Here is a 27,022-nt window from a genome sequence, read left to right on the forward strand (position 1 = left end):
TGACCTGGGAAAGCAGTAGGAGATGGCCCAAGTCCTTGGACCCCTGTACCCGCACATCTGCATGGGATCAGCCCAGCTCTGGCAATTGCAGCCATCTGGGGAGTGAACCAGAGGATGGAAGACTCATTCTCTCTCTCTCTCTCTCTCTCTCTCTGCCTCTGTCTCTGCCTCTCTGTAACTCTGCCTTTCAAATAAATAAATAAATAAATCTTTTTAAAAATCTGAAAGTCAGTGTCTTTTATGTATTTTTATTTGCTGAAATGTAAATCAAGACTAAATGTTAAGAATGGAATGAAATGGGGAAAGTTGGTGTTTCTATATGAAAATGTGGCTGAGATCTAATTTTCCTGATATTTCATGTTCCTGGAAGGTTGTTTCGCATATGATCTTTATTCTGCCCTTCTCTTTTAGTTCAATCACTTAATTCTTACAAATAGCAGTATCCCAATGATGTCTTTTTCTTAGAGAATTTTTATATTTATTATTTTATCTATAAATCTGACTTGCTGTGTTATGAATACTTTATTGTTTCACACAAATTCCTGTTTTTTTTAAATACTTGAACTGAAAGAAATTAGTTTTAAGTCATGTTCTCCTTATATCTATGGAACAGAGAGCAGCTCTCAGAATAACAAGGCATCATCTATAGTTGACAATAACAATTGCACTTGCTCCCTAAGGTGCATTGCAGATTTTCCATATAAAGTGCTCACGCGCTACCTGGAACACAGTCAGTGCTCAATTAGTGTTCCTAGGAGGGATAGTAGATTGAGGCTGAAATGCTATCACTCCCTGCTGCAAAATACAATAACAAAATTCAATAATGTTTTAGACCAGATAGAAAAATTGAATTGTATTACTTATCGAGGTTTGTGGTGCTTTATATAGATGTTTGCTTCACTCAAGTATACACCACCTGTTCTCATTTATGTGCATTCTTCCTTCTTTTTTAAAATATTTTATTACTTTATTTGAAAGAGTTTCGGTGAAAGAGAAGGAGAGACAGAGAGATCTCCCATCTGCTGGTTCATTCCCCAGATGGCTACAACAGCTGGTGCTAGGCCAGGCCAAAGCCAGGAGCCAGGTCTCTCACATGGGTTCAGGGGCCCAAATACTTGGGCCATCCTCCACTGCTTCTCCCAGGTGTGTTAGCAGAGAGCTGGATTGGAAGTGGAGCAGCCAGGACACAAACCAGCACTCATATGGGATGCCAGCATTACAGCCGGAGGCTTTACCTGGTACACCACAACACCGGCCATTATGTACATAATTTCATGGTCATTTTATCAATGCCATTATTATCAAGTAGTAGCAGTCCCTAATCCATCACCTTGGAGTTCCTTGTTTTCCAGTTCCTCTAACAAGTAGACATTTCTGGAGATCCCAAAATTTACTAGGGTAGCTTCCTTTACATTGGTAAATGCATCTGGAGTATTAGCTCCTCCACCCACTGCCTGCTATATACCACATTTTGTGCTAGGTGCTGAGAAAAGAGAAAAACACTAGATCCAAGAGTCCAGGAGGGGGGGAAGCATAAAACTAAGCTGTATATTAAATAACAGAGGTGAATGCAAGGTACAGATAAAGTGTACGGGAGTAGTGGAGGGTCTGAGAGCCCAGGAGCTTTTCTGGGACAGGTGATGGTACATCAGGGCTTTGAAGGATGGGAAGTCTTCACAGATGGGCCAAGTGGAATAGCTGGTAGAAAACATGGAAGTGTGCAATACCTACATACATATTTATATTCATACATTTGCAGTTTCACATAGTTTTATGACTTGAATTAAAGATGTTTGAGATTCTAGTTTTTCACCTTAAATGTTCGTAATGTGTATTGAGCGTCAAGCAGCTTGTATTCCACGATAAAAGGAAGGAAGGAAAGAAATGAATATTTGTTGAGCATTCAGGAGGCCTTCCGCCAGGTCATTTCATGAACATTATCTCATTTAACTGCCATAAGTTTGCCAGAGAAGCAGAGAAGTATATTCCCTGTTTTAAATATTAAGAGTCTCGGGGCTGGTGCTGTGGTGTTGCAGGTAAAGCTGCCACCTGCAGTGCCAACATCCCATATGGAAGCCAGTTCAAGTCCCAGCTGCTCCACTTCCTATCCAGCTCTCTGCTATGATCTGGGAAGGCAGTAGACGATGGCCCAAGTCCTTGGGCCCCTGCACCTACATGGGAGACCTGGAGGAAGCTCCTGGCTCCTGGCTTCGGATCAGCATAGCTCCAGCCATTGCGGCCAAATGGGGAGTAAACCAGCAGATGGAAGATCTCTCTCTCTCTCTCTCTCTCTCTCTCTCTCTCTCTCTCTCTGCCTCTCCTTCTCTGTGTGTGTGTGTAACTCTTTCAAATAAATAAATCTTAAAAAAAAAAAGTCTCAGTAGGCAACCAAAGCATGGCCACACAACCAGTATGATAGAGCCTGGGTTTGAAACTGAGATTTTCACTTCTAAATACAATACCCTTAATACCACTTACTGAGAATTTGGGTGCTGTGTGGAATGTGATTGCAGATTAAAGGCGGTTTTCATGCCCCAGAAAAAAAGCTTAGGAACGTGGTAGATTCTCACTTCACTGACGGTGCTTTCCTCTGTCCTTTCACCACTTTTTAGTCTTAGCTTTTTAGCTGTTTACCCCAGGTTGTGCTGTGCTTCTTTCATAAACTAAATAATAAAAATAAAGAGCTACATATGATTTTCTTCTATCAGCGACCAAAGACCATTTCAAAAGAAATGTGTTAAGGGAACAACTGTCATTTTTGAATCTTCCAGTCTTCTACCTTGCTGTTGCACTAGAAGCCCTTGTAAATGCCCTTATTCTGTTCCCCTGAAGCAGGGGACAATGCCCTCAGGCCTGGAAAATGACTCCTGGTTTTCAATGTGAGCATGTATTACTTTAATATGGTTTTAAAATATTAGATATTTCTAAGAGAAAGAAGCCTATGTAAATAATTAGAACGAATTTCTGTCTTATTGTTCATTTTGCAGCCTGTAGATATGCGTTTCATGTATGCATGTTGATTCAAAGGAAATACCAGTCATTTACAGAGCCAGTTAAGCTATTTAGCAAAGTGCTTTGCCTAAAATTGATTGGATGATTGAAAACCTGGCAGATCAAAGTATACACAATTCCAAAGAATAGTACTTTAGGTCCACATTGGAAGCAATAAATTATTTCCCCATTTTACATTTGTAATTAAATCTTCCCAAATGCTAGAAAGTAGCCAGACCACTAACAATATTTGTATCATGTTCTGGGGCTTAGCTGGTTCAACCTGACTTAAAATGGAGACCATTTGTTCTAAATTGATTTCAATGCCAAGCCAATAGGTCAGCCCTTAATGATGAAGATGCCATTCCAGCCCAGCCTCTAGTGGATAAGCCAAAATTAATTAACTCAAGTCCCATAGTATAGAAAACAGATGCTTCTCTCTTGGTGCACAGATAATTTCTTTGTTATAGATGTGTTCTGTTTTATTCAAAGAATAGCAAGTTGAAAGTTAAAATTATAAGTTTTTCACAATGGAGCCAGCCTTTCCCCATGATGACAGAGGCATGAATTTACATAACGAATTCCAGCAAGTGCATGGAAGAATGAATTATCTTCTATACCTCTTACTGTGGCTTCAGGCCAACCCTAGGAGATTTAGTTTTGAATCTGGGCTGATCCAAATGTTGATCCAGTCCAGAGCAGACCTAGAAGTGTAAGAATACACAAAGGTTATTTCTAATCTGTAGAATCCCTGAAGGCTCCTCCCAAAGGCTTACATCTGCATCATGTATTTGGATTCAGTTCTTTGGCTGAAGATTAGAATGTTCTCCAGAGGCACGTTGTTAGGTGCATGTTTATCTGGTTATTCATTGCAACATTCATTCAGAATTGGAAGACTTACTCTTCCTAGAACGTGGCAGGCTAAAAGGATAATAACTGCAGGGTTTAGATTTTTTTTTTTTTTTTCAGAATTAACGGATGGGTGATACAATAAAGATGTATTAGTATAAGCCTCAAATAGGCTAAGCAAAAGTTGATCAGCTGATAATGTCTGCTATTTTTTTTCTTCCAGGCCAATATGATATAACCCATGTTTTGTTTCCTTTCTTTTTTTTAGACTGAAAATGATGAGAATGGCCAAGCAGAAAATTTTTCTATGGACCCACAATTGGAGAGGCAAGTGGAGACCATTCGCAACCTTGTAGACTCCTACATGTCTATTATCAACAAATGTATCCGAGATCTAATTCCAAAAACGATAATGCACCTTATGATCAATAATGTAAGTGATTATAAACTGTTGCCTTTAACTTCTAATCCATCCTAATGTGGAAATTTCTACACATTCTCTTTGGTTTCTTTGTGATATTTTCTGGTTCATCATTTTTTATTACAAGTGGTACATGACTGAACAGTGAAAGAAAACTTAGAAAGGAATACTTTAAACTTCTAACTTTGTTACTGAAGAGTTCCGCACTGGATCTGTTCTAGAGGGGTGTGAATGTGGTCTCAAGAAAACAGAGCAAAAACAGCACAACAGGTTACAGTATAAGTTAATTGCAAAGCCAGCAATAATACAAATGAACCTGGCTCTTAGACCTTGAGATTAAAGGCAAAGGATATGCTTTTACACACACACACGGAAACATACGTGTGAAGTGTCTTCAAAAACTCCATTGAAAATGCATATTATGAAAAAATAGATTTTAAAATTTCTGTGTGCCAAAATAATCATCTTTTAATCTATTTTCCATAAGCTTTTTAAAGTACCTGCATGCTATAAGCATTGCTTGTAAGAAATCAAGATTAGATGGCAAAGCCCTGAACCAGAATTCCAGAGAAACTCAAGTTTTAACCCTGATTGAGTTACAAACTGTCGACTTACGGCAAATCACATAATTTATATCTATTTCCTCCGTAGGTAAAACGCTACTAATCATATTAAGTGTACTTGACTTAGGAGTTCATTCCAGAAGATAGTGTATGTGAAAGTACTGTGAAAAGTATAATTACAAAATATTAATATGGCTGCCTTAATGCTAAGTAGCCTTTTTCTATATCCCAAGATTCATTTAAAGTTTTTATTTCTAAAATGCCCAGGTTCTCTGCATTGTAAGAAACCCAAGCACTCATATGAACATTTGGTTTGTAATTAATTCTACCTTCATACACATTTCATATATTAAGCAAGGTTAGGAAGCTTTGAAGCCTCAGCAGTGCATAAGTAATGAATTGAAAATGTGGCAACAAAGGATTGTATTCTTAAGCTTAATCAATGAGCGGCTATGTGAACTAGAGTGTCATTGAGCCTCTGTGTTGAGGTCAGTCACTTCTATCACTCCAATGAGAACACTGAGGTACCTCACAGAACTGTCAGAGAATATAATAAATGTGGCTGCAAGCCATTTAGAAAAAATATAAAGTACTAAACAAATAGCCTGTGTATTTAAAATTACCCTCTTAACTTTGCTTAAATGAATTCAGGTTGTTTTGCTGTGGTATATCCAGGCACTTGCTAATTTAAACATTTTCCTGATTAAGGATCATTTATCTTTTCACTGTTTTACTGAGAGTCATTAGTGCTGCCATCAGTTCAAACGCAGCTTTGCTCTGCACTACATTAAATCATCAGCACAGGAAATAGCACTTCCTGTCTATAGCTGTGAGGAGTAGCGTGACACAAATTCGTTAAAAGAAAAAAAAAAAAAAAGACCCTATTGCTATCTATCCTACTTTCACCTTCTTGAGAAACACACACACAGACACACACACATACACACACACACAAAAGTAGGGGTAACTTCCCTCACTCCTCGCTGGCCTGTTTGCTTGCTTTAATGAAATGGCTAACCCTCCAGCTGCAGGATGTGTAAAGCTCTGTTCGTTGTCTCGAGAGAGACCGCACATAAGAGTGATGAGGAAGCAGAGTTCCATTAGGACCTGATCTCCAAGGTCAAACCTCGAAGCTCGGACTAATAGGAGTGGGGAGAAAGCAAAAGTCTCATGAATGCTGTGGTATTGAGTTGCATTCTTGTGAAACTGTGGTTCTCGGTTTTTTGAAATTTAAGTTTTCTTATCTACCAGAAATTAGGATGATTGCTCTCATTATTGTTGTATCTGTTTTTCTTTACTACATGGATATATAAATATTTGTTTACTTATATTTATATTGACTTAAGCTTATTTACTTATATTACTTATATTTACTACATGGATATATAGATCTATATGGATATATATATTGCATTGCATATATTTTAGGGATATGTATAAATCCATATATGTAGATGTATAACATGCTTTTTAAATATACTCATGTTCTCTTGGCATCTTACTGCACAGAATGCCCAAGCACTTTAGGTTCGTTCCAGGAGTGCTCTATTAAGCACAAAGAAATTGAAACACAATAACCACCCAGCACTGTGCCATGCACATGTGGTGAATTTTTTTATCTGATTTAAAATGAAGATATCTTCAAGTGAGGGAATTAGTAACAGAATCACAGCTAGAAAACTAATAGCTTGACTCCTAATCCTGAATTCCAACCACTTAACCCTGCTGCTTCTATAAATGGCTTTGGGTAGAAAAGCTACATGTTTCTCCAGACCCATAAAATACCTAAAATGGGGTCCTCTATTTTTTCCCACTCTATCGAAAGCAGTGCTGTGGCCTTTCCTCTTCGAAATGGGAATGGCTGCTCAGCCTTCTGGAAAAGAATATGTTTCAGCCAACTTTCATAAAGTTCAGAATTTGGTGGGCAGTTTCCTTTGAAAGTTTACATTAAGTGTTCTGCCACTCAAGTCTCCATATGGAATTGTTTAAGAAGTTTAAAGCCCAGCAATAAATGCCTTGCCTCAGACATACTGTAAGCCTTTGTCTATTGAAATGCAGCAGCTGTTTCATTACTTAAACATACCAGGTAACAGCAGCACAAAGAAACAGCCAGTTTATGACAGGCGGTCGTTCTGGAAAGGATACAGGCAAGGGGGGAGAGTTTTGTTCAGGACTTTAAAGCTCAGAATCAATACACCCCATGGCAATCTCATTTTGATGGCCTCTTTTCTGTAGCTTACCCCAATAGTTCTCCCTCAGAGACTCAAGAAAGTGGGCCCAGCTTTGTGCTAAAAATGTGGGTACCACAGTGACCCATAATTCTGTCTGAACCCATCATTCTTGTCTCCAGCTTACAAATGAAGCAGTTGAGGCATCAAGTCAGGAGGTTCAGGGGCTTTCCCCGGATTACCCAGCTTGGGGTGGCAGTCAAGATGGAAATCCAGGTCTTCTCACTCCAGGTCTGATGTTGAGGCCACTTAACATCAGATAATGCATACAACAGGGGCAGGAATACTCAAGTCAGCCCCCTCCAACTGGAAGGCTCCCACTCTCAAAGGATATCCATGGATTATCTTCCCTCAAGGCTGCTTTTACTTGAAGATTTAATTAGGATTGGTTTGAATATGAGAAAAAATGTTTTCAATCTTCATTTAAAGCATTGTTTCTTATGTTCAAACAAACCCAGAGAAAATGAAATAGAATGTAAAAGATGTTATAATTTTTTTTCAAAACCCAAGTATGAAACCTGGAGGCATTTCACACTTGGATTGTATGCTGCAGCCTGTGCCCCTGGGACCCTGGAGGTCCACATTCACTCCCCTTGGGCCATTGGCACTTTGGTGGAAAATTGAGAACATGTGCCTCAGTTGCAACATTCACTGTAACTTTTATGTTAGTATGAAGTAAAATGTTTTAAATGTTCATTATTTGAGGGAAAAGTACACCTTAAATACCAGAGCTTTATTCTGATATTTAGAGCATGCTGTTCCAGAAGGAGATTGTGACCAGGAATCCTAAAGCCCCCCTCTTCTCTATGGTCCCCTCTCCCAAAGCTTCTCCATCACTCCTCAACAAGGGATTTCATGTACCTTGGATTAATTTTACTTGTTTCAAATCTGGAACCATATAGTATATGCCCCTTTTTGTCTAGCTTCTTTTCCCCACTGTTATGTTTGTGGATCAAAGGATGTTGCCTTTTCAAGAAGGAAAACTTCCTTGTTCTTTAGCAGGACTGAATCCCTTGGAAAAGGAAAGGACGCTTAAGTAGATGTGAAAGAATTCTGAGATCTCAACAAAGCACAAAATTTCAACCAAGACCTCCCCCCGCTCCCCCGCCAAGAACAAACAAGCAAAATTAAATTTGTCTATTAAATTTTTATATGTGTGTTATGCGAATGTGAGAGAGCGCTACGTTCTGTACTGTGAGTGTCCCATCTAAAAACAGAGATTTTAAGGAAATGGTTTCCATGATAACTACACCGTGAAAAGCCCTAGAATTCTCTGCTGTCGTGTCAAGGCTTCAAAATGACATAACAAAGAGGGTTTCAGATCCAAACATATCACAGGTTGCTAGAGAAGGGTTAAAGTCAGAAAGAGGAAAACATGTGGAACGTTTTTAATGACCTCACATTCTTTTACACTGAGCAGAGGGACATGGTGCAGCACTGCCTGTTTATCTAGCCTGCAGAGTCTGAGCTGGAATGAGGTTTTGCGTGTGAGAATTTTTTTCAAACCATACAAAGATGTATAGGTTATAAGGTGTTATAATTAAAACCATAATTATTAGTGCAAGTCTCACATCCAAGTATAACTGGTTTGTTATGTTCTGAGAGTCACTTTCTAAATGCTCTCTTCTGAAAAGGATCCAGTTGGCTTCTAAATGTCACGCAGGATCCTTGATTTAACTCTTTGCACCACTGACACACAAACTGCTCAGAAAGTCCCCGAAGTGGCTGGAAACTCCCCCAAGTCTTTGTTCCAAACTCCAGTTGCAGCACTACAAAGCTAGGCTGGCAAGAGAAGAAGAGTGGAGTCTTTCTCATATTTGCTGAAATGAAACGTAAAATTTTAGCCCACGCTCTGTATTTAACTATACCACTTGGTTCCTGCACTATTGCATTCTATTGCTGTTCTGTCTCTGTGTACCTAATTCCAATTAACCTCTGTACATGAAAAATGATCACTTTTGTTTATTAAGTACTAGCCAGCTAGATATCCTGCTCTAGACAACTGATATTCATTCTTCCACTTACTTAATCTTCACATCTCTTGAGATAGCCACTATCTTTACCCCTCCTAACAGATGAAGAACCTGAGGTTGTTTGCCCAAGAACAGTAAGTGCTAGGGTGCTGACTCCAAAAGCTATATTCTTAACCCACTGCACTGTGTGTTACCATTTCCTCTCATGCTATTAATGCTCATATTATTTCAGAACATTTCTAAAGCTTTTGGCAAGTTGCAGTGTGTAACATTTTGATGTGGAAGAATCTGATCAGAATTCTGAAATAGGTCCTTATTATTTTATTTTGTGGTTTGTTTGACAGTTGATTCTTAATTCAGATCTGCTTTAAATCTATTCTTGGAAGGATCTTCTTTTAAATTGTGTTTAATAGATTCTAAGTGATACTCCACTAAGATGTAAAGCTTCAAAAGAGCTTAAGTCAACTGATAATCAATGCCAGGAAAATTGTCTGGTTTGGGAGTTTTGAACTGCACACTTGAATCAAGTCCATACACACACACACACCAGAATGGAAGAATGGCCATGCCTCCTGGGTACCTGCAAGTGTGTTTAGAAGTGAATAAATCTTCAAGAACAGGACTGAAACATTCCTAAAGCCAAATATGCTGCCTTTACTCTAAATCTGACTTTTATCTTGACATTTATTTTTCTGTTCCCCACTCACCCACATGTCAGTGCTTGAGGTGTCAAGGATTGGTTCTTCCTTTCTTGCCCTTCACATGCAAGCAGCACCAAGTCCAGTTGAGCTTTCCTTTGTAATATCATTTTTATGTACCCATGTTTTCTATTCCACTGCAATATTGCTAAATTAAATCCTTATCATCTCATGAGTGATCCGTAATAACCTTCTAACAGATTTATCTCTACTCCCACCCTTGCAAATTCTTTTCCAATCACCACCAGATTAATTTTCCTAAAAACTCTCTTTTATCGATTCATTTACTCTCTTAAAAGCCTTCCATGGCTTCCCATTGCCAAGTGAACAAAGTTCAAACACTTCCTTGGCATTCAAGGCCTTCACATCTGCCCCATGTTTGCTGTCCAAATTGACCTTCCACAACTATCACACTCAGCATAAACCTTCTACCCACCAAACAGTTCCCTGACGACATCCTGTTTGTGAAATTACTTCCACATTTGAATTACTCTTGGTTTACAAAGTATGTGCATAGAATACTTTTTATTTCACCGCAATGAAGCTGTGATTTGGCAGGATTTTTTTACATGTTTTGATACCTTTAAAAATAATGAAGCCATGTTTTATTGAAACTATTGTCATGTCTCACAAATTTAACACCAACCCAACAGTTTTGAGCATGTGACAGCTATTCTGTTTTCTGTCTGAATTTATAACAATTAAATATACTCGCCTTTGACCTTTCTTAGAGACTCATACATATTATTCACAATTTAGTTTGTTTTTACATATGTGTTCTATCTGTGGACCCTCATGTCAGTGTTCGTCGCTGCTAACTAGCTTCTATCATAAACATCTAGACAACAGTGAGTGTATCTCTTATACCTTTGCTATAAATCAACTTACCTAGTTTATAAGGTTCTGTAATAAATATTAACTTACTGGTGCTAATTCCACTTTTGAGACAACATTAGAACTTGGAATCAATAATTTTCTATTAATTTTGGTAAAAATTAGCTAAAGTCCTGGGGATGCCAAGGAATAGAAAACTTGTGTTGTGGCATAGGGATATTTTTTTCATCTCCATTTTCTGTTGAAAATGCTGCTGCTTACTTCATAGTATCTTCCTTCTTGTATAAGCCAAGCGGCCTCAGGCACAGCGGAAGCATGCACAGCCAGAAGACCCTGGTGACGGAAGATTTTGGCCTCTCTTCAGTTTCTCTTTGTCATCCCGCCGTGTTGACAGGCAGAAGACAGAGGGAAACTGGGACTGGGACTGGGACTGGGACTAGCATTGGCCGGTATAGCATATCCTGGTACTAGGGATAAGGACGATGGTGACGAAAATAAGAGTAAAGAAGCACACGGCGCCTCCCTTTCCCCATGATGAACACTGGTGGACCTTGCCAACAGGCTGAGTGCCATAGCCATGTTTTTGTCATTCAGTCACTCATTCAATCCCATTTCTGTTTGTCGGTGGTGACCTGACAGGTTAAAGATTTCATCAATTCCGAGCTCCTAGCACAGTTATACTCTTCCGAGGACCAAAATACTCTGATGGAGGAATCCGCAGAGCAGGCTCAGCGCCGAGATGAGATGCTCCGAATGTACCAGGCCCTCAAAGAAGCCCTGGTGATCATCGGTGACATCAACACGGCTACGGTGTCCACCCCCGCCCCGCCTCCCGTGGACGACTCTTGGATACAGCACTCTCGCAGGTAGAGAGATGGGCCCAGGACACCTGGGGCTTGCTACACGTGGCCAATATCATTCCTGAGAGTGCTTTCCTAAGCCAATATGAAGCTTAAGAAAAACAGGGGGGAAAGCGAGTCAAGTTCAGGAGTGAGGGAAGTCCAGTTACACCCAACCCCTCCTAAAACAAGCAGTGTGCACCCTCGCAGGTGAATGCTAAACGGTCGTCAAAAAGGGTAAGGAAGTTCTCTAAGTCCTGAAGTGAAGCGATAACCAAGTTCGCGGGAAGCCTGAAAAACAGCTGGTTGTGTTCTGTACTGTACATAGTGAGGTGTGGAGAGAGGACGTGAGCTTGGGCGGAAGCTGAACGTGCGGGGAACGCCCCGGAAGCCGGGCTTCCCTCCTTGTCTCCTCAGCATGCAAGGGGAGGGGAGGAGGTGCGCGTACTCCTCACCATTTACCCTTTTGTAACTTTTCACGGGTGTAGCCTGGGTCTGAGTGAGTCAACTGTCACTTGGAAAAGCAATCCCCAGGGTATAAAACGGTTTAAAAGATGAGCCCAGGCTGAGGGGCGGAGCGGGCAAACCATGCCTTGTCTTTTTTCTCAGGTCTCCTCCTCCAAGTCCCACAGCCCAGAGGCGGCCGACGCTGAGCACGCCCCTGCCAAGGCCCACGTCCGGCCGAGGCCCCGCTCCCGCCATTCCTTCCCCGGGCCCTCACTCGGGGGCTCCCCCTGTCCCGTTCCGTCTGGGGCCGCTGCCCCCTTTCCCCAACAGCAGCGACTCCCTGGGAGCCCCTCCGCAAGTTCCGTCGCGGCCCACGCGGGCCCCACCCAGCGTTCCCAGGTAAGGCGAGCTGCCGGCGCTGGGGGAGGGGGTGCTCCCGGTGATCCTCTCAGAGGTATGACAGACGAAATAGACCAGCGTTGGCCAAGATAATGAGGCCGAATAACCTGCCGCTGTTTTTTTGAAGGCTGTGCATAGGAATTTTAGCATAATGGTTGCTGTGCATGGTCACTAGCCATTTTATGAGATACCCCATTGTACCTTTAAAAATACATTGAGACAATTATAAACAGGTCAAACAGTGTAGCTAATAAATAATTGACCTGAAACACTTATAGTTGGAGCAATGGGCTTACCTTCATACATCTACCATACAAATATATAAAGTGTAATCAGAGATTTTTGAGATGTGAAGTATGAAGGATTTTCCCCTCCTTAATCAGAAATTTTACAGGAAAGAAAATTGGCCTGCACTTAAGGTTAATTTTTTAAGTTCAATTCAGAGAGACAAAATATTCATATGTTCCATGAAGGAAAACCTGACTATACTCAGGAGACCATAAAAACACAAACGACTTCTACCCAGACATGAAAGTTGAGTCACCTCACCTGCTTACATTTTGGTCTTCAGGCCATTGGGAGTACTGAAAAGAAGAGGGATCTTAAACTGGTAGACAAGGGTGGTGCAGCAGAGTACTGGGGGATTTTGAGTGAGAAGACCTGGACTGCCACGGACCATGGGCCACTCTATGAGTTCCTCACTTACGAACCAGGGAAAATTCAACACGGGTGTTGCCCCAGTCATGTGAGATGGGACAGTTGAAGAGTTTGATAAACTATAAAGATTGTGCTCATTACTGCTGTTATCATTTTGGTCCCAATCAAAGAGGATTTACGTCCTCTCGCCCCTGTTATTTTTTCTCTGAATTCAATACGGTTGTCTTATAATTTCTTTGGAACTGAATTTCTAGGAGCAGCAATAATTAACATTATTCCTACATACTAGGGGTTGTCATAAGAGCATTGTGTGTACATTTTTGTTTAATGCTCACAACAATCTATTTGAGATAGGTTGTTATGTATATTTTAAAGATAGGGCACTAAGAAGGTTAAGCCACTTGTCCAAGGCTGCTCACCCAGGCCTCAAGTGGAGCTGGGCTTTAATCGCAGTCGACTGCAGAGCTCCCAGCCATGACAGCAGGGTTTCCCAACTTGTCACGGCTGACATTTTCACTGTGCAGAGATGTCCTGTGTATTGTGAGAAGTTTAACAGCATTGTTAGCTTCCATGCACTAGATGTCAGTTGCACTCCCCCAGCTGCAACCACTAAAAATGTCTCTAGACAGTGCCAGTGTCCCTTAGGGGAGTAAAAATCCTTCTCCACTGAGAGCCACTTGTGCTGTAGTATGAGAACAAATTTCCCTTCATTGTTAAAAAACAAAAATGAATTCCAACACTGAGCCTTACTACAAGCAAAATCAAATTTATTATTTTGGAAAACCTCAGATTGGCTGGGAAAATGTTTTCCACCATGCTAGGAAGGTATGGAGGCCATTGGGAGTGGGAGAGTCAAAAGCGGGAGGGAGTCTTGAGGTCAGCTATTTTGTCTGTTTGGCTGTGAGAAAGAACCAGAGCACCCCCGTGGTCCTTGTTGTGGGGAACGAAGGTGCATGTCTTGCTTGCTTGCTTCACTGCTTTGGGTTTCAGATAAACTGGCTTGCCAGTAGCCTTCAGAAAAACCAACTTTCGAATGATAAACCGATTTCTTAAGCGGGTCGGAGTAACCCTCAGTATTTTGAAGCTCCCATGAAGGAGGCAGCCAGGGAGGGGATCTTAGCCTCAGCTGGATGGTGGGGCCCGGGCAGCAGAGTTGAGAGGGGAGCCGCCAGATTTAATGACTGTGTTGGGGAGTTCACAAAACAACAGTGGGGTTATTTGAAATTTCTAGAGTCCTCTCAAGTGAGAATCAGACTTAACCTGATCTGGCCTTGCAAAGAGTCCCAAATTTAAAACAGAAGTGAAAGTACGGAGAAGAGGCAAGTTGGTTGTTTTGTGCTGAGCTTTCAAGTTTCAGTGCCAGTTCAGCGCCCTGGGAGGGAAATCCCTCTTGTGGGGGAGGGAATGGTCACCTGAGAGAGACCAAGAAAGACTCAGTCAGGATCCCTATCCCTATTAAAATTTAGCTTTAGATGGAGAGTTCTGACCACATAAAGTCTGTTTTTAATAAAAGCCAGAGCAGGAATCCTAGCAAATGCAAGCCAGAAAAGTGGTTTAAGATTTCAGAGAAAGAAAGGAAGAGGAAAAGAAGAAAGAAGGAAAGAGAGAGAGAGATTTTGAAGGAAGCGCTTGCTGACTTCACCTTATTCTATTTAATTATATATATCCTCATATCCTCTGTGATTTGCCTCCATTTTCTCTGTAGAAATTAAAACTTGAAATGCCATTATCCATCATCTCTAGGAAAACAACCCTTAGCTTTCCGAGAAAGAAGTTGGATTTATTTTTCAAGTTCTTTGCTTTCATAAGGGCCCTTTCTCCTCTTTTATCTGAAACCAGAAACTCATAACGGGACAGGACAGCACAGAAGGTGTCTCGCCAGCTCCCTGTTGGGCTTCACTGTTACAGAGGTGATAACTGAATTTTTAGAGGCAAGAAACCTGCCAGTCAGCATGTGCCTGTACATAGCTTTCTTCTGGATAATTTGTGACTTTACTAGCAAGTTATGACGATAACTTTTAAAAGCATATGAGGGTACCTTAAAGCGTTTATGGAAAATGGAATTAAAAGACAATTTTATTGTGGTGCCAAAAAGGGTTTTGAAATACATGCACAGTTTTCACATCATATGCATTTTCCATGAACTTTTTGAAGACCGCTCCTGTGCATGGATTTCAAAACAGTTTTTGCATCAAATGGACTTGTCTTTTAACTTCATTTTCCCCATGAACTTTTTGAATTATCCTCTTCTATACTTTTAACTCCATTCGAAGGCAATCAAAGCACTGGCAATTGCACAAAATACATGAGTGTTTTGCCTTTAAGAATACCATTAGTATTCTGTCTTTCCATTCCAATGTTAAGGAAGAAGAAGGAGAGAGGTGGTGGAGTCACTTTTGGCCCAGCTTTCTTCAGCTGCTGAAGCTGTTCTGGTTTATATGCACAAAGCCTTTCAGTGAGGGAGCTGGAAGTACTGCAAACTACATGCCTGTTTTAATTCATTCCATCCGACCAAGGGGAGCATCTGTATCCCAAGGAGATTCACTATTATGGATGCTTCTGTCATGAGATAGTTCAGTGCACACATACCTGTGATTTGTGGGACATTTCCTGTTGCCAGAATATCTGCATTGTCCCTTCCCCTCTCACCTGCTCTCCACTTCTCTGAAGGGGCCCAATTGTTGAAAAATCCAAGGCAGCCGTGTATTTGTTTAGCATGATGATCTTAAACAGACATCACCACCTCTTTAGGATCTCTGTTCTCTTAATTGAAGAACTTAATTTTCTTTAAATTTAGAGCTGATATAACTGTTTTCAGGTACAGCTTCTTAAAATTGGTTAATTGGAAGTCACATCCTTTGCCATTAACAGAACAAATTAGCTGTATCCAAGTGTGTTTTTCATGGTAGTAGCAAACTCTGGCAATATTTCACTCATTTGTCTTCTCCCCTGTCCTTGAACAAGGCTATTTTACAGTGGTGCAAAGGGGATATCAGGATGGGAGGAGGGGTCTCTAATCTAAGAAAGAATAACTTTATTTACCTCATCACTCAATCTTCCATTAAAAAAAAAAAAGTTAAAAAGTAGAAGTGTTTTCTCCTAACTACCCTGTGCACCAAACACCAAGTCCAATGGTGTCTTGTATAAATGGAAAAGCTGAATCACTTGAAAAGATTTGGCTTTTACTCCAGCTCATCTACATGATGGAAACACAACATGGAACCCAAGAAACACTCTGTTGAAAGAGTCTCTGTTGGGCACCAGGACAAAGCTGCTGTCCCAGCACCGCATGGGCAGCGCCAGCATAGCACTTTCTCGTGTAGGCCCATTCCATGACTTAAACGGCTTCCTGGACTCCACATGGTACACATGGAATCAAGTCATGATCCCACATTTTCAGTAATTTAGTATTAAATCAAACATGCCTAGAGATTTATAAAGCCCTCTATGTAATGAGACAATGAACTCATTTTCTTTTCTTTACAAAGATAAAAGTCATTTGGTTCTCTTAATAATTAAATTTTATTGTAAAAGCTTCATATTGAGGAATAGGTCTCCCTGGGTTTTAGTTTGGTTTTGGTTTTTGTGTGTTTTTTTTTTTTTTCATTTTTGTTTTCATCTAGTCCCGCAAATTCTGAATAAGATCAAACCCACGATTCTTATGAGTGTGTCTTTGCATCCCTCACATCAAGGTTTGGTGCCGTGAAGGATGAAGCTGCTGAGCCTTGAAGTCGTGGGTTAAGGGTGCACGGACAATTAAGGAACTTGTGTGACTCCCTGCAGTCATGCACTGGAAACGCCCTGCTTTCCTCTCTCCTCTACAGCCCTGTAAAAGTATGAATTCATTTAGTAGCTGAGCATCATTTCGACAAAAGATGAGCTCATCTTGTGATTTCTGATGTCAGCCATGAGCTTTCTATTTTCCTCACCATCCGTTCCCCGTTAAAGGAGAAAAATAAATAAATACATTTGTAATTAGATATTCTGATATTTTAGGGAGCAGTTTTTTTATTTTTGGCATCTGGATTTAAAAGTCAAGCAAAGATTTTTTTTTTTCATAAGTATAAGTGCTAAGGATAGAAATAACTTTGAGGTCTTCTTTTTGATTGTTAGTGTTCAAGGCATCTCATGAAGCAACCATGTCCCAAAATTTATTACTGAAACCCCAAACTGTAATTAATAATTTGTTTCCATGTTAACATGAGTCTTCATGATGCTTAGGACACTTCGGGGAAAACAGGGATTTTGGCCACGTGCTGCTCACTAAGGAAACTGTCCGTTTTAATTTAAACCCTCCATTAACTATCCCATGAAAAGCCTCATTCCAATTCTACAATGATTCTGGTTGTAACAGAATATTTCACTGGTGAAATATGGTGAATCAAAGGTGGATGTCAGCTTTTGCATGCTTCAGGACTTGTTTTCAATCTGGCATAAGTGAAAGTATAATTAGTTTGGTGGTTTCCTTCTGGGTCCACTTTACACAAACCTGCCCATATCCTGTCCCAGTCCAGGTGACTGGCTGTCCCTGTCAGTGAGGCTTCAGGACACAGTGTTTTTGAAGGTCAGAGTAGGGGAGCTTTGCAGATGTGGGAAGGCAGACTGCAGATGGCCTTTTTGTTTTCAATGAAACCCTTATCTTACTTTCCCAAACATCCCATGTTGCAGGCAGGTAAGACAAAAAGCAAACTAAAAAATGATCTCCATGAGGCAAAGCGCAAGTAACACAAATGCAGACAGGCATCAGTAAATATAACAGCATGCCACTGCCCGCCCAGTCGTAACTGGCATTCAGCTAACCGAACACAACTGCTTCCATGTCCCGTGACAAATAATAACAAATAGCTCTCTCACTGAGCTCTTTGGGGCCCCAAGCTGCTAAGTTTCAACCATTGTAAGGAAGCCCTTCTGAGTTTTAGGGTATTCTGCCTGCCCTGAGTTTCACCTGATGGATAGAGGAAGACAGCCAAGACAGGAGTCTGGCAGAGGAGCCACTGGCCGGTGAAAAACACACCGTCAATGATTATTATTCTTCCTGTGGCCAGTCAGCAGCAAATTGTCACCAGTTGGAGTCTGCTGAATGTTCCTACATACAACCTGATGTCAGCTCAAAGAAAGGAGAAAACTGTTTTCCCTAGTGTGATCAGACACACACAAGCAGGGGTTCCTATTTCATCCCAGCGTCCCAAATTCCCCTCAATCAGAAAAGAGTGATTTTTACAGGGAACCCTTTATGTTCAGACAATCCTGGTTAGATGGTATGTGTTTCAGAGAGATCCAAGGCCCAACGTGACTTGTTTTTCTTTCAATTCTAAGTTGGAGCCAAGCAGCAAACTCTAATTATGAATGGGCTCTTGACGGCTTTCTCCTTCGCTCGGACTTATCAGCTACTGTGAAATATTAGAAACGAAATTTAAATAACGCTGACTAGACTTGCTTTAGCCCCTAAAAGCCAGGAAATTAAAAACGAAAATGTAAATGCTGCCTCTTTCACAAAGAATGTACCTTTAATGCCTATCTCCAGCAAGAGGCAACAGGAATTGAGGATTTCGCTGAGGGTTTGATGGCTTTTGCCTGCTTGTCATAACTTTATTGCTACTTAAACACAGAAATTTAAATGCCCCCACTGAAATCCTCTAGTTTACTTGTGCCAACATATTGTAAGCTTTGTCTGGGGGAACCTCTGAATCCAAACACATATTTACACCCTTTACTTGCCAAATGAAATCCATCTGGTTTACCAAATGCTGTTGCCAAAAGAATGCTACATTTTTGGTCTGGCCAATATTTTCAGTGCAGACGAGGGGAGAGTGGTGTTGAAAATGCTTTGGGTTTGGGAGAATCTGCTTGTTTATTGATGTCACATTACTGAAGTATTTAGATGAGTTTTAGATGGCATGGCAACTCTGACCAAAAATAGAATCGTTGCACAGGGCACAGTCTACAGCCACAAGGGCCTGAAGTAGCCTTGCATCATGGCATGGTACTTTCTTTCCTTTCTGACTGTTTTTCAAGCATCACAGCCACATCAGAAGCAAGAGTGCAAATAGCAGGTACTCTGATTTCTTGTTTTCTAACAACTCCCATGAGCAGTAGGAAACACCCACTCCTGTTTTCCAGTCAAGATGATCAGTTCACATAAATTGTAAACACATCCCATTCAAGGATTTTAAAAGAAAAAAAGTGTTTCCAAAAAATGGAGAGTAGCAAAATTCTCCATCACTCATAATCAGTGGTAAGGCAGGGCCTCCTAACTTCAACTGCTCAGAGATACGGAGAGTTCCAAACCCTCATAAAATCTGCTCCCCACTCCACAACCCCTACTGCCAAACTGGGAATTAATTTAATCACTAGAAAGCATGACATGGTGTAAATTCTCTTACTGCTCTTGTTGGAACCCAGTAATATGCAAGTTAATATGTAATTTAGAAATAAGCTTCCTTCCTGCTTTTTTGGTGGAATGGCTAACGCTTCAATGAAGAGAGAGAATAAGGTAATGACCAGGATCACCACCAACCAGATACGCTGCCACAGGAGAATCTCCCACTTCTATGATAATTTTGAAAACCTAGAGAAAAAGGAAGACAATGTAAGAAGGTCTCCAGTAGCTTTGAATATGCCTTGGGAAATGAGCTTATTTTACAATCAAATACACTAGTTGCCTCCACCATATAAATATTACCTGTATTTGGTTTCAGATTTTTCATGAGGCCATTCAATCTAAATTTGGTTTTGAAATGTATACTTAAATTATTTTCTTTGTCTCAGAAGATTAGTGTATCTCATCTAGCATGAGCCCTCCTTTGAGAGTAAGAGACGAGAAAGACTTCTAAAGGCATTTTGCAGGCTGAGGCTATGATGAAATTATTTTGTTTGGGATTGAGTATTTACGTAAGATACATTCTGTACCACATGGATTTTTTAAGTCTATATGAGGATTACTCTCCAAGCTAGTCTTAAGAATGAACAAAGTTCTCTCATGTAAATCTATACCTAAGTTTTGTGCTCAGGGGCCCACAGCCAGTCTTCCAACTTGGTTATTAAAACACCGTTCACTGAGGAAAAGCTATAAAAAAAGAGAAAATATCTATAGTCTTTTAAAAACAACTAGAATTCCTTTTCCTCCTCAGTAGTGTTGGAAAATATTTTAATAACTAAAATAATAAAATTTCATATGAGGCAAATTCCGTGGTATCTTAATTATTACTTCTTGGAATGGAAAAGTTACAAAAACAGTAGCAAATGTGTTGCCTTGAGAAACCACTGCAGTAATTTCCCTCCACATACCTATGTGTAAAGTCAAAATAAAACCCATGCTGCAAATATTATTTGCATAAAAGCAGACTTATACTTTTAGCTCTAATAATAGTGGCACTTAGGACTGAAAATAATGGACCAGAAAAATCTTCTGCCTCCTCTGGCAGACTGTGATTAACTTCCTTAAATACTCAATAGATCAGTTTAGGAATCTGTAATGAAGACTTTTGGTGTAATTACTTGATTCGCTTTCATACTTCAAACACTCTGAATTCCTCCATTACCATCTTAATGCTTGAACACCAATAAGTGTATTGAAACTTCATTTTAAAGCACAACATCTTTGAGTAAGCACACTGAAGTAGTGGTTGCTCATTTTTACTTAAAACTTTGGTGTGTGACTCATTACATCTTGAAGATTTCTGTACACATAAATATTTCTGTATATGGAAAGCTTTTGTCACATGTGGTCATTTATATGTATTGTTCGTTGGCTGTATTCTAGGTGAACAACACTTGGGGGCACTCTTGCCAATAACAGTTGCTACTGTTTTGTTCCAAGGTAGAGCAAGTTTCAGGAAAATATTCTAAAGGGTCACAAAGAATCTCTGCAATTTACAAACACTTTCATAGTCTCCATGGACTGTTTACAGTTTTGCTTAAAATGTTGTCTTTGTCGTGAAAGTTTGCATTCATTTATTTTTCCTATTGATTTAATGCCACTTATTAAAATTAAAATGTCTGAGTTGTAATACTGTGTAGCTACAATAATGAAGGTAGCACTGACCTTTGTCTCTAGTTCATAAAGCACTGCAGGATTGGAAAAGCAAGATTCTAGACTGTTGCTTTTTATTGTGCTCCCATCTGATCCCTCCCCCCGCCCCATTTCCTTTGTCTGCAGGCTGGGCTGGCCACCCAGTTATCTAGAATAGTCTTCCTCTAGTCACTTATGTCAGACACCTGCCTTCAAGCTGTGCTTGGCAGAGCAGTAGGATGAGGTAATAATCAGAAGAAAATGTTCTGTCTTTTGGCCTTACCCACGTACAGCATTATTCAAAACAGTTCTCTATGGGTGAGAACAGAGTCGCTTTGAGATCCCTTCATCTAATGTTCCATAGGGGTCTGGAGGAACAAAACTGTACACTTTTTGGATCCCTTGTAGAGTAATGGAAATATAAATGATATCTGACTAGGCCTGTCCTCTCTGTGATGTTTACAGACATTTAGAGGTATATGTGGAAATGAGAGCCATTCGTTTATAAACATTCCGGCTTCACTTTCCCAAGTTTTCTTAAGTAGAACCTCCATGGTCATTACAGCAGTGTTATCCTAAAGGCAAATTTTGTGAACAATTTCTCCAGGCTTGTGGCTGTTTTTGCACGACAGATGCCCGAAGGACATATGGTTTCCATAGATTTTCTGTCTAGACTAGCTTTGTTTAGTGACTTTTGGTCTGAACCAGTCCAGTTAAAGTTTCTGTAGGAGCTTATATAAAAATTCTTGTATAAAAATTTTAAATGTGGGCATAGCAGTAAGGTGTAAAACAAAAACGTTGACTTCTTATTGGCAAGGGATTAAAAGAGATTGGCTGAAAATTTCCTTCGGGTTAAGTAATTCTGATTGTTGTATATGCCCACTCATCCGGTCTGCCCCACAACGCTGTCCGAAGTGGAAAGGCTTACTCTGAAACTCCAATAGCTCTTAAATTTGTGTGCTCCTCACCATTTTCCTGAGTAAGTTCTTTGTGCTTCAGTTGGTGAGTGTGTGTGTGTGTGTGTGTGTTAGAAAGCTCTAATTCTTTCTGCAGACTTTTTACATGACCCTGGGGACATATGATTCTTTGCCCTTTTAACACCAATTTTTACAAACACAGCATTTCTCTCATTTAAAAAAAAAAATGTGCCTCCAACACACCCCCAAGTAGGAGGCTGAACCTTTAGGAGATTTCTAGTGCTTTCAACCAACAATGAAAATCCCATTTTAAGATATGATTCTTGAGCCACTGTCAGAGATTTATTTAGAAACAATATGACACTTTCATAGGAAAAGAATAACTTCTAAAATTGCCCAGAAGTCTGCAATTTCTTCCTCTTATAAGAGCCTGTCCCCCTTTAACTGCATCAGAACGAGGAGACTTGTGGAAGAGAGAAAGCATGGGCAGCTCTGTCCCCATCAGTCCCATCACTTGGCTTCTTGCTGAGCATTTAATTGGACTTACTCACATATTTGTCCACTGACATGGCAGCTTGCAAGGCACAATGCTTCTCTGTTTTTCTGTTTGCTTTGAAAGTTTTTTCGTTTTTAAAATTGGAGCTCTAAGGCATGTTAGAGCTCCTCCTGCTGGATTTTCTTTTTATAAGTGACTGGGATTGTAATTGGTAAAGGGCAACTCTTTGTCTCCGTTTTTAACCACTTGGACTGATTCAAGTGTCCAGAAAAAAAAAAAAAAAAAAAAAACAAGTGATACCCTTAAAACTGTCCCTTAATGCAAGGGACAATATCAAGATCAGGCAGACACTGAAAAGTTGGTACAGCACAAATCTCTAAGTCTCCAAATTCCTCACGCTGTTTATTGTTGCTAAGAAAAATAAAATAAAAGGAATCAGAATGTTAGCTTTTCTATCAACACTGTTGCTTACATAGCCACGCTCTCTGAGGAAAGGCCCCAAGTCACACTCTCAGTCCTTGCTGTCCCAGAAAGGCAGAAAAAAGATCCCCAAATATCACAGGGCAGAAATGAATTTTACAGCCCTCACCCTTGCTGCTTTTATTTCTTCTCTCTCTCTGAGCTGAGATGACAAAGGAATGCATGTCTCATAAGTGGAAGCCGGACTTGCCTTGTGGCTAGTTCTCAGCTCTTCTCCTTCTTCTGCCAAGTGGTGGGAGTCTGCCTCCCCCTCTGCTGGAGCCTGGGGAGGCGGGGGGAGGGAGGCAGAGAGAACGTAGAAGGTGAGGAGGATCAGAAACAGTTTTACCCACCACCATCTATGGGAGTAATAGGTTTCTACAGAAATTAAGTTCTGGGAAGTCTCTTGGAGGGGGTGGGCGCATGGGAGTGGAGAGAACGGAAAGAAGAAAAGGAACAAAGGGAAAGAGGGAGGGAGGGAAGAAGGAAGGGAGGAAATAGGAGGGAGGAGGAGGGAAGCACAAAAGGCACAACGAATCACTGGAAAGGCTATTATCTAACTTTATTCACAGCCATGTGCTTGAAAAACCCATAAAAAGTGATGGCCCCTCTCTGTGTAATTTTCCCACACTAAGTTCTTAACTTCTGCTTCTTTGCATCTCTCTGATCCTTTTCTCTCCCCACCTTATCTATGGTCTATGTTATGATGTGGAGGCCAAAATATAAAAAATTAATCTCAAAAGTAATGCTTTTTAGAAATCATATTTAAAGGGGCCGGTGTTGTGGCATAGCAGGTGAAGCTGGCACCTGCAACACACCAACATCCCTTATGGGCACCAGTTCATGTCCCCGTCGTTCCACTTCCAATCCAGATCCCTGCTAATGCACCTAGTAAAACCAGCAGAGGATGGCCCAAGTGCTCGGGCCCCTGATATCCACATGGGAGACCTGGAGGAGGTTCTTGGCTCCTGGCTTCAGTTGACCCAGCCCTACCTGCTTATTGCTGCTATCTGGGGAGTGAACCAGTGGACGGAAACTCTCTCTCTCTCTCTCTCTCTCTCTCTCTGTGGTGTGTGTGTGTGTGTGAGGGGGTATTTCCCCCTCCCTAACTCTGCCTTTCAAATAAAAATAATAGATAAATCTTTGTTAAAAAATCATATTTAAGCCGGTGCCGTGGCTCAGTAGGCTAATCCTCTGCCTTGCGGCGCCGGCACACTGGGTTCTAGTCCCGGTCAGGGCACCGATCCTATCCCAGTTGCCCCTCTTCCAGGCCAGCTCTCTGCTGTGGCCAGGGAGTGCAGTGGAGGATGGCCCAAGTTCTTGGACCCTGCACCCCATGGGAGACCAGGAGAAGCACCTGGCTCCTGCCATTGGATCAGCGCTGTGCGCCGGCCGCAGCACGCCTACCGCGGCGGCCATTGGAGGGTGAACCAACGGCAAAAGGAAGACCTTTCTCTCTGTCTCCCTCTACTGTCCACTCTGCCTGTCAAAAAAAAAATCATATTTAAATACAACTAAAAAACCTCTAAGTTATCTGTGTTATAGTTTTATTAGGACTGAGCACAAAAGAATTATTGGTTGCCTATGATCAAAAATAAGACAGCACTTGATTCCTCAAACTGGCAGTACTTTCCTGGCTTTGTTTCCTTCACAACTACCTTTACTATTACTGGAATGCCAGTCCCCTCAATTCTCCTGGCTTTCTGGCAGTCCTGATAACCCTATAGCCTCCTTCCAACTCCAGGCTGAGACTCTAGGCTTCCTGAGATTCCTGCAGCCCAGTCCTGTGGTGCCACTTACCCCACTGTTGCTGCCCTCAGCTTTTTGCTTTCCATCTCAAGGAGAAGCTCCTTTTGAGGAGTGACTGTCTTTCTTATCTCTGTGTCTCTAGCCCTTTGTACAGAGCCTAGCATAGAAGTAGGGCTTAGTGAGGGAATGAAAGAATACAAAAATTGAGTTGACTTGCAATACTTAACCACAGTTTGTCTTGGAATTAGCCCAAAGCTTAGTATATTTATGAACCAATTTAAACATATTGTTTTGTTCTATTCAATTGAAAACAATGCCTGAGTGACTGTTACTAAAAAATTATTTTTTACAAATCACAAGCTGAGCAGAATTTTACTAGGCAAATCATCCTCCAAACTGCCTTTTTCCCATAACCACAGTAGACATATTTGTGCAATACCTCTTGGTGAAATCCAAGTCGGATATTTAGGACAATGCAGAGAAAATGTGACAAGGCAGATTACATTACAATTTGTCACAGAGACTACTTTACACAGGATATTACATATTTGTATCATTAAATTGAATTGTGGACTTTTTCTCCTTATGGTTTTATTTTCACTTCCATTAATTAATTCATATTTTCCCGGTGACATACATTAGAAAATCTTGGGTTCATTTTCACAGGGAAAGAAATGCTTCCTCTAATATGTAGCAAGAATCATTTTAGGGAATTCCTTAAACCCTTTAAGTAGACTCCAAGTCGTTTATTCTTTCCAACATCTACTGCAAACTGTTCTTGGACAGTACTGGCTTACTCTGTTACTGAAACCAAAAAGGCCAAAAATATGTTGGCTATTGCCCTCTAGTTTTTTTGTTATAAATTACAAAATATTATCTTCCATGTGGACAAAATCATAACTGTTATTGCATTTTTGAACTTAGTTTTTTGCCTTATAGCTATGTAGAATCTATTTATTGAATAAGTGCTTAAAATAGGAAGCAAATAGAAATGTAATGCTGAAACTTACAACACTGTGTCCAGTAATTTGTTTTCTTAGAATAGATAAACATAAGACAAAGTAAGGATCTTTGATCATTTCCGTTTTCCCTAGAGTTGTGTTCCTGCCTGATTTATCCTTGAGTCTGTTCACTAGTTCACTTTTTTGATTTACTGATTGGGACACTGCCTTTAGAAGGTACTGTGGAAAACTGCAGAGAGGGTCAAGAATAATCTCAGTTGATAGGAGGTATAGAGTATTGTTCAGATGATCAGATACACATTCACACCTCAAACTTTGAAAATGATGCAAGGTTAAATAATTTCAGAGGGTAGTGGAGAAGTAAGGGATTTCAATTCCTAACATCTCAGAAAGCAGTTTTTGTTTTGTTTTATTTTCTCAGCCTTTTGACCAAGATCAAGTGTAGTATTTTCTAAGAAATTGGTCATATGTATCCAAAAGAAAGGAAGTATCTTACTTCTCAGGGTTCAATAGACAAAACCTTTCTGTCTCATCAATAAGATTTAAAAAAAAAAAAAAAGTTGACTAAATTCATATCAGATCCTGGTGGTTCTTAGGACCCTGGGATGTGTAAATATCCCACAAGCCTAGATATAATTATTTGTAAATTGAATCCTAAAGACATAATTATATCTTGAAATTTCAATTATATTTAGGAAGTAGAACTCATGGTGGAAAAGAAGCCTCTCACATATCCTTTTTATGTAAATAACTACCCTCTCCAGAAGAGATTGCCTCCAGATATTGTCAGCCTTTGCCTATCATTTTTAGGGGCTTTCTCTTTAATTTGGAGTCACCTAACTAATTAGGTTGGACTTCAAACACAGCCTCCCCAAAGATGAGAATTTGGAATGAATGTTTAAAAGATACTTACATCTACTCCATTTTCATAAACAAATACAAGCTTCCTAAGTAGGTAATTTTTCTGTGACTTATAAGAAAGCTACTATAGACCATTATCTCTGTCTTTACCACATAAACTAAAACTGCCTTGACCCAATAAGTCTAATTCCCAAAGGTATCAAAGTGTTTCTACCAACGTTTCTTCATCCTTCTTAAGATTTTCCCCAGCGCTTTCACTTTTTGTTTTTATCTTACCTGTCAAGTAAATTGAATTGCTAATAAAGCAAGATAAAAATCAGATTTTATGCCTTAGAACTGTAGTTCTCACACCACAGTCTCCGACTAGCACCATCAGCATTGTCTAGGAGCTTGTGAGAAATGTGCTGCCCCGACTGTTGGCAAAGTTGGTAAGTCATAGCTTGGGACACCTGCACTCCGTATCACAGTGCCTGCTTTGAGTCCTGGCTCCTCTGTCTCCCATCCAGCTTCCAGCTAAGGCTCCCTCTGGGAAGCAGCAGTTGATGACTCAAGTGCTTGGGCCCTGCCACCCACATGGAGACCCAGGTGGAGTTCCCAGCTCTTGGCTTCAGCCTGACCCCATCATGGCTGTTTTAGGCATTTAGGGAATGAACCAAAGATATTCAAAA

At 40.5% G+C, this 27,022-nt stretch overlaps 1 protein-coding gene across 5 annotated transcripts in view; it reads left to right on the forward strand.

Annotated features, from left to right (window-relative positions):
- The window catches only part of DNM3 (dynamin 3), a 707,825-nt gene that overhangs the window by 666,276 nt on the left and 14,527 nt on the right, over positions 1-27,022 (forward strand). For 3 of the 5 annotated variants that reach the window (XM_062192784.1, XM_062192786.1, XM_062192785.1), the window contains 3 exons: positions 4,109-4,273; positions 11,197-11,423; positions 12,006-12,242. In XM_062192784.1, the coding sequence (XP_062048768.1) occupies positions 4,109-4,273; positions 11,197-11,423; positions 12,006-12,242 (629 nt within the window). Of the gene's footprint in view, positions 1-4,108; positions 4,274-11,196; positions 11,424-12,005; positions 12,243-16,591; positions 16,860-27,022 lie in introns of those variants that run through there. The other 2 variants (XM_062192787.1, XM_062192788.1) reach the window with 2 other exon arrangements.

The sequence above is a fragment of the Lepus europaeus genome, chromosome 5, assembly GCF_033115175.1.
Source record: "Lepus europaeus isolate LE1 chromosome 5, mLepTim1.pri, whole genome shotgun sequence".
NCBI classification, from domain to species: Eukaryota; Metazoa; Chordata; class Mammalia; order Lagomorpha; family Leporidae; genus Lepus; species Lepus europaeus.